Source organism: Pecten maximus, chromosome 15 (assembly GCF_902652985.1).
Source record: "Pecten maximus chromosome 15, xPecMax1.1, whole genome shotgun sequence".
In the NCBI taxonomy this organism is placed as follows: Eukaryota; Metazoa; Mollusca; class Bivalvia; order Pectinida; family Pectinidae; genus Pecten; species Pecten maximus.
This window is the reverse complement of record NC_047029.1, coordinates 28324640-28333128: the sequence shown is the minus strand read 5'-3', so window position 1 is coordinate 28333128 and position 8489 is coordinate 28324640. Positions and strand designations below refer to the sequence as shown.

Below are 8489 nucleotides of genomic sequence, written 5' to 3'. Positions count from 1 at the left end.
CCCTCGCCACGAAAACTGGCAGATGCTTAATAATGAATTTAGAAATTCTAAAGCAAACAGTTTCCCAGTGCACAGTATAACAATGAATTTATGAAAATAAAATTACTTCTAAAATTAAATATCAATGATTACAAGCAAATTATGGCTGTTTTTAACCATCTGGACAACATAATGCATTTGAAGTATCAATGTTTAAATATATGCATGCACATTTATAACAGTTCACAATCAACATAAATATTGGAGAATCATTAGAATAGAGTCATGTATGCATTGTATAAGTTTTGTAAACTGTTCTGAAAGATAGTCTGATGTCAACACCAATGCCATATTCAACTTAAATAATTATTTCTTTATCACATACATGCATCCCCGCTTTTAAAACATGCTTAAATGGAAACAGTTACTCTAAAAACATTAAAATATCAGACTATCAATTAGCTTAAAGTTTTTTTGATTTTTAATTTTCATAAATTAAGCTTAATTTGGAGCTCATACTACACTTCAAGTTGAATATGGCATGAAACAAATAAAACACAAGTCTTATTTGAAGGGAAAAAAGCATTTATTTACCATATCCACAAACAATGATTCATATCAAGGAAATTACATGTTGCACCTGAATCACACATTTGCAAGTCCCTACTTCCGAAAAATATCAAATAATGATTTGGGATCAAATATTCATCTAAAATCTAAAAGGAATACTGAGCAGAAGAACCAAAATTTGCATTCTGCTTATATTGTGATCAAAGACTCCTAATTATTGTTCAATGCCGTATGTATCCAGTAATAATCCCTAGGGGCTAATAATTTAGGTAAAAAAGTGGGCTTTCGACAATTAAGTTTTGTTAGCATTTTCACAATCAATAGCAATAGACATGGATGGGTTTATTGCTGGATAAATACGGTTATATTTACAAATTTCTCAAATGCTAGAATTTATTTTCATATATCTTTTTTTCTTAAGCTTTCACTCAATAAAATTTAAAGAAATTAACGCATTGCATGATCAAGTGACATGTGATGGAACTATACTTTAATGTGAAGACAAACCCTGAAATGTGCAACAAGAGCCTGATGTACGTACACATATGAAAAGTCACTATTTTGTCATTTAATTTACAACAAAGCATTTTTTTTTTTCAATTTTTTCTTCTCTTTTTTAGAATCGTTAAATACATGTACTTGTCATTGAAAAATATGATGATGTGCTATGTTCAACATGTAACATTATCTTATTGATCATATTTCAAGGAAAGATTACACATTATTTATAGATAATATAATATATATAACATTCCGAGCAAGTCGGACACAGAATACAATGTCTATATATTTTAAGTTTTTCGTAGGACAAGATGTGTACTACAAATTATCACTATGCACGATAATCAAGCTGTGCTTTCCTTTCATATCCACAAGTCCCGATTTTCAGAAAATTAAATAAAATCCTTGGGAGACAATTGGAGATTAAACAATCATTCTATGAACAAGTCTTCACCGCAGCCATCAAATTTTCCTGAATGTTTCTCAAAAAGGTTTTTCCTCAATGGCACATGTGTGATGATCAACTTCAGACAGTACCGCAAGCACAAACAAAAAAATTAATCACCAGAGCGTTTCATTCTCAAACAGATTCACCACATGAAGTGTTAGATAATGAACTGCTCTCAAATGCTGGTAATCTGCAGACTCCTGTCTGCTGCCACAAGAAAAAAAATATAAAAATCCCGCAATTCATCAAACCAGAGGTCCGAGGAAGAAATTCATTAATAACGAAAAGAATAAGTTTTATATACAGTTCCAGAGAAGACATATAAAACATAAAACCAAATGTTTAAATATAACTTCCATAATCAAGTTTCAATTTGGTGATAATAATGGCATTAGATAGTGGTCAATAATCCAATGAATTGCATAATTGTAATTGGTAATTATCAAGATTAATAGGGATTCTTAGCAAGAATTACAGTATTATCAAAGATATCCTCAAGCGTTCCTATTGAAAAAGGCAAATGAATGAAACAAATGGGAGGAACTTAGAAATAAGTATGCTATAATATAACTACAAAGAAAAAGATTAACACATATTTGTATATACATACAGACTCAGGTTTATACTACTTGCTATTCAATATTAATTTCCAAAGTCGGACATCTGATGCCAAAAATATTTCTTAATTAAAAAAGCATATAACTTAAAATATCTAAAATTATCCTATGATGAAAGCACTTACTATGCTAGATTACCTTATATTAATCAATAGCAACAATTTTTTTACTACATTGTACATCTAATTCTTGGGAACATATATTCCAAATATGAAACACTATCTTGTATTAATATTCTTGAATAATAATTCTGCAAGAGGTGTAGTAAAAGTTATCTGAAAAAATACTCTTCAACCTTCAAAGATTGCATGACTATGTCTACCAGAAAATAAAATCCTACAAAAAACAAACTAAACATAACATAACATTATATTTGTGAGAGTTTACCAATTTCCTCTACTGGGCGGGAATGTGCCTCTTTGGCCCGCAGGGTTCATTCTGTGTCCTCCCGAGTTGGGTCCTCCAGGAATGGTAGGTCCTTGTCCAAGAAGTGACGGAGCTGTCCCTGGTTTATTCTTCAGTATGCTCCTAGGAACACTTCCCTGTGGTCTTCCATCACCATAACCAGAAACACCAAGTGACATCAGAGGTTTTGGTCCAGCAGATTGGGTCACTCCAGTGTTGGCCTGAGTCTGACCTTTGAGAGTCCCAAATGCAGCACTAGCTGAAGTTGCTCCCGATATTGAAGACTGACCCATCAATGGGTATCCACCCTGACTGTAAGCATCATTGCTGCTACGAGAATCATCAGACCCGTAACCACTGTACTGTTTCTGCAATCCAGCTGAGGACGAAGGTGGAAAGTTAGGCGTTGTAGGTGTTCTGATTTTAGATCCTGGTGGCCTGTATGAGTCTGCAAGACCCTGGTCGGACATCAGTTGTGAAGAACCTGTACCAGAGCTGCTGCTCGGAAAATTTCTTGCTCCATAGCTCGGATCAGTTGAATCAGAACGGTAGTATCCATCAGACTGTGAAGTATAGGGGTCTACCCCTCTGTTGGCCAGTTCATTTCCCCCGACAGCGACCCTGATGCCCTGCTGGGACAGGAGTTGTGCCAGAGCTGCTTTGACTCCTGCATTACTGCTATTGGTCTCCTGGTCTCCAGTGCCTGCTAAATGTGGCTGGGTTGGCACTGCATAGCTTGTTGCTGGGTAAGGATCCTGTACACTCTCTATCGGATACCCGTAACTGTCCACTGACTGACTGTCCCCTGCCTGGTGATAGTCTGGGTAGTTACTACCTGTAGCTGGATCAGTGTATGCTTGAGGTGCTTGATCACCTCCACTGTGACCTAGCCCTGGCAAAGAATCGGTAGCCTTCGTCTCCTCTGGCACCTCTTCTGAAGTATCCTTTGTGACATGCTTAGCCATGCTGGCTGCCAACATGAGCTGTTTGCCAAGGTTGTCCATCAGCTGCATGGTCTGTTCATCAAGCTTCATATTCATGTTCTTGGCCACAGGTGTCCACAGATAGGCCCTGCTGTAGCATAGCTACCATCTTGGTAAGCTGGTTCTGTGGATCGACTGCAGGGAGAGAGCTACTACCCCTACCTTCCATATCATCACCTTCATGACCCTTGTGCCTATTGTCAGAATTACTGTCTCCATCCTTGCTGATCTTATCTACTGATTGGTCTAGTCCAGGAATAGCAACATTCTTTCTGGATGAAGACGATGATGAAGATGAATGTCCAATCATGTGTGATGTGGCTGATTGAGAAGAACTGGTGGAACTCTTAGTTATAGGTTTCGTGGATACACTCTCTGCTGATGATGAGGATTTAGATATATCACTGTGTCCCTTCGCTAAAGATGATCCAGATTTGTAAGCACTCCCTGACACTCCAGATTTTTGTGGAGTGATATTTTTCGACCCTGTCTCCAATTCCTTTAGCTTTGCTTCTTTTATGCTTTTCTTTCTATTTTTACACCACATTTCATGGCAATCTTGGTCCTTTGGTAAGCTGAAATAAGAAAGTAGCATGACAAGTTAAATATGCTGATCTTTCCATCCATTATAAAATCATCTAGATGAAATCGTATAGAACTTAAGACACAAATTATTTCTTAGTAAAATGTCTAGTACATTATAATACATTAATGCATTGCTGATACTTACTCTGGTGGAGTAATTTTGCCACATTCTACATCCCTGAGCCAAGGACACACCAAGGCTTGCTCGGCTGTTACTCTTCTAGCGGGATCCAGCTCCAGCATCTGGTCCATCAAGTCAAGAGCGTGCTTAGGTAGGCTGTGATACAGATTGATAGGGAGTATGCATCAGTGGTGGTGTTTAGAAAGAAAGTGGAAAATGTCAAGTTTATCAACTTATTTTCTCATTATTCTGCCTTTTACACAATTTACTTTCAATGTCAGGAATTTACAGCCAGTTCAATGGACAAATGGGAATTTGGTTGTGTTTTCCACATAGAGAGAACATACTAATAAATGAAGATAAATTTTTCAGTGAGTGGGTTACTGCATAATGTAAATATATGACAGTTGTATCAATTGCAGTTTTAAATGTTCGATGTAAATATACGTCATACGACTTACAATGAAAATTCCTCCCTCAGTCGCCGACGATATTGCTTTTTAGGTTTGAATGTGTGGAAGAGTGGTAGTTTGATGACCTCGGGCCATACGGCCGGGCATGGAGAGCCACAAGTCTTGCTTATTAGTTCCAGCTGGTTCTGCTCAGTCTGAGCTTGGAATATTGGTTTCCTTATAAATAGTTCTCCTAAAATACACCTGCAATAGTAAAACACAAGAATTATTAGAATCAACTAGTGTGAGGTGTACAATTTCTATTCTGACTGAAATAAACGTTTTTTGCTATTTTCTCCTGGGAACTAAAGCACCATATTAAAGTGTCAAACATTATCAAAAAATAATAAGTCGGCTTACAATGATAATTGTGTTCTTTGAGCTTTTGTGGTAATTAAGAATGCATTAAGGGCCATAACTCTGTAAATACTGGTTGGATGATAATAGTATACAATATTCACTAGCTTTCAGTCATTAGAATTTTTTTATTGAGTTATAACTAAACCTGATAACGATTTGTTGCTTTAAGATGAACAGACAACCTCACATGAAAACATACAGATAACACATCAAAGCGTTGACAGGTGAATTTAAAATGGAAAAGCCAAAATTCCGAGTGACCCATGGCCCTATAACTCAGGATTATCTGTGAACATTCCATAGGCCAAAATATCTCGAGACTTTCTAATGCTTCAACATGCACAATTTAATGTACATACCCTATACTCCACACATCAATGGCAGGCCCATATCTCTCCTCACCAAGGAGGAGCTCTGGAGGCCTGTACCAAAGTGTAATGACTTTGTTCGTGTACAGCCTGTCCTTGTCATCAGCATGGTACAACCGTGCTAATCCCCAGTCAGCCAGTTTGATCTGGCCTCTGTAAAATTAGGCAATGTTATAACGACACATTCTAGTTACAATATCACTGATACTTTGTCTCCGATTCATCATACAAAACTTTATCAGTACAAGTGAATTTATTGAACAAAAAGACCCTAAGGGCCTGAATCGTTCATCTTTTTTTCACCCTAAGACATGGGCAATTGGCTTTAAAGTTGTGTGAAATACCATTTATCAAATTTTATTTTCGTGAACCGACATATTTTCCAGTATAGCTTTAACATTATAATATTTCAAACAAATAAAATTTTCATATATATATATATGCACTATAACCAGCATGAACACTTTCTCAACAGTGTATTTTCATCACATGCCTTTCAATATGGACCAGCAACTACAACCAAACAACTTACCTGTTGTTGAGTAGAATGTTTGAACACTTAATATCTCTATGTAAAAAGTTCTTGTTATGACAATATTTCAAACCGTCCAACAACTGCTTCATAAAAGACGCGATATGTTCTTCTTTGAAATTACACATGCCAGACTCCAGCAGTCCCATGAGGTCATGGTCCATGTACTCGAACACAAGATAGAAAGCACCTGGAAATACACAAGGATGGAAAAATATGTTAGGATGAATCTAACACATATTTGGATGTACAGTTAATTTGAAAATCTTATCAAACACTGAAACTTCAGAATTCTCAATAATAATCTGCATATTTTTTTCTACTTTAATCCTAACACCCCAAGTTGGTCAAAATATAAAATGTCAATCTTTGACTCCACAACATCACCACACACCCACCAACCCAGTTTAACCGTCACAGCAATCCAAATACTAAATCATTCTTTGTAAACAATGTACTCTCCATCCGAACCATTTGTATCACTCAGAGAAACAGTGGTGTGAAACGGAGATTATTTTTCTCTAGCTGACCATTCAATACAACCAATAACATTACTAGTACTTTGGCATAAAGCGGGGTCAGCATCTTCCATCGATTTATATAATCTGTTTTTCTGTTGAATACTTTGTACTTGACAAAATCAGCAACAAATAATGTAACATTGACTTTTAAATGTTTTAGAACATACTATGTCAGATGACCAAGACAAATTTAGTGTAACATAATTATGTGCCATGTTTTTTTTCATTATCAGGTCCCACCTTCAAAGTGACAACCAGTACCATCATATACAACACATCAATTTCTATTTATCCTGAGAAACAAATTAAGCGAAAACCCCTTCATTTACACTTTATATGCATTTCAAATTTATAATACACTTGCTTCCTGCATTTCATATTTGTAACACATTTACTCCATGAAGATTTCATGTGGTTTGACCACGTTTTCCTCATTGCATTATCTGAAGTGAAATTACATATTTTTTTTCTACTTTAATCCTAACACCCTAAGTTGGTCAAAATATAAAATGTCAATCTTTGACTCCACATCATCACCACACACCCACCAACCCAGTTTAACCGACACAGCAATCCAAATACTAAATCATTCTTTGTAAACAATGTACTCTCCATCCGAACCATTTGTATCACTCAGAGAAACAGTGGTGTGAAACAGAGATTATTTTTCTCTAGCTGACCATTCAATACAACCAATAACATTACTTGGGCATAAAGCGGGGTCAGCTTCTTCCATCGATTTATATAATCTGTTTTTCTGTTGAATACTTTGTACTTGACAAAATCAGCAACAAATAATGTAACATTGACTTTTAAATGTTTTAGAACATACTATGTCAGATGACCAAGACAAATTCAGTGTAACATAATTATGTGCCATTTTCCTTTTTTTCACTATCAGGCCCCATCTTCAAAGTGACAACCAGTCCATCATATACAACACATCAATTTCTATTTATCCTGAGAAACAAATTAAGCGAAAACCCCTTCATTTACACTTTATATGCATTTCAAATGAATAATACACTTGCTTCCTGCATTTCAAATTTGTAACACATTTACTCCATGAAGATTTCATGTGGTTTGACCACGTTTTCCTGGTTGCATTATCTGAAGCGAAGTTTATAGAGACAGCCCTTTAATGAAACTTCTACATTAGCACTTAGTAGCATACAGCCTTATGGCATCTGGTGTTTCCTCCATCCGAACCAGTTGTATCATTCTCAGAGACACATTGGTGTGAATGGAGACAAATTAATCTAGCTAAACATTCAATACACCCTATAATACTACTAGAGCATAAAGCGAGCTCAGCATCATCACGATGTAGGAATATATTCCCAGTAGACTGCACAATAATGACATGTGTTTACACTGATACAGGTTTGGTATATAAAGTTGTCTGTATCATAACATCATTGTTAGGAGAAATCACCAATCCAACAACATACCTTTATCTTTTTTGAAGTCTAGAGCATCCTGCTTGTCGGTCACAATCTCCTTCAGGTTCACAATGTTAGGGTGGTTTAGCTGTCGGAGGATCTTGATCTCCCGAACAGCAGTAATGGGGAACCCTTCCTTCTCATTCTCCAGACGTACCTTCTTCAGAGCAACAAGTTCATCTGGAACGCAAAACCAAAATATACTCACTTCGAATTCATAAAATCTTCAATTTCAGTCATTTGCAGTAGAGGATATAGTAATTTAGCTCTTCATAATGCCTTCACCAATCTAATAACAAGTTGTATTAAATTTAGTTGATTTTTTACCATATGAGTGGTGATGAGTAAGTCATTGAAATAATATATATATAATAACACAAACTAATATTTTAAGCTCAAAATCTTCTGTTTCAGCACTTAAAATACTGCAAGGTACATATTCATGTATATGTATATAGTGTGAGGATGTCGACTTGCCACTGTCCCCGAGATTTTGTAAAGAAATGCCCAGCTGAATTCTAATACTAGATAACAGGACGGACAATGGAGGCACATGGGTGACACTATAAGGCTAAGCTCCCCCACATAACTTGTTGGGGAATAAA

At 36.1% G+C, this 8489-nt stretch overlaps 1 protein-coding gene across 1 annotated transcript in view; it reads right to left on the bottom strand.

Moving 5' to 3' along the window:
* Positions 1 to 546: 546 nt before the first annotated feature.
* LOC117344193 (cyclin-dependent kinase 12-like) overlaps positions 547 to 8489 on the bottom strand; it is a 36505-nt gene continuing 28562 nt past the window's right edge. The window contains 7 exon segments of the mRNA XM_033906850.1: positions 547 to 3575; positions 3577 to 4078; positions 4234 to 4365; positions 4671 to 4865; positions 5381 to 5542; positions 5922 to 6111; positions 7894 to 8064. Coding sequence (XP_033762741.1) covers positions 2499 to 3575; positions 3577 to 4078; positions 4234 to 4365; positions 4671 to 4865; positions 5381 to 5542; positions 5922 to 6111; positions 7894 to 8064 — 2429 coding nt within the window. The 3' untranslated portion in view covers positions 547 to 2498.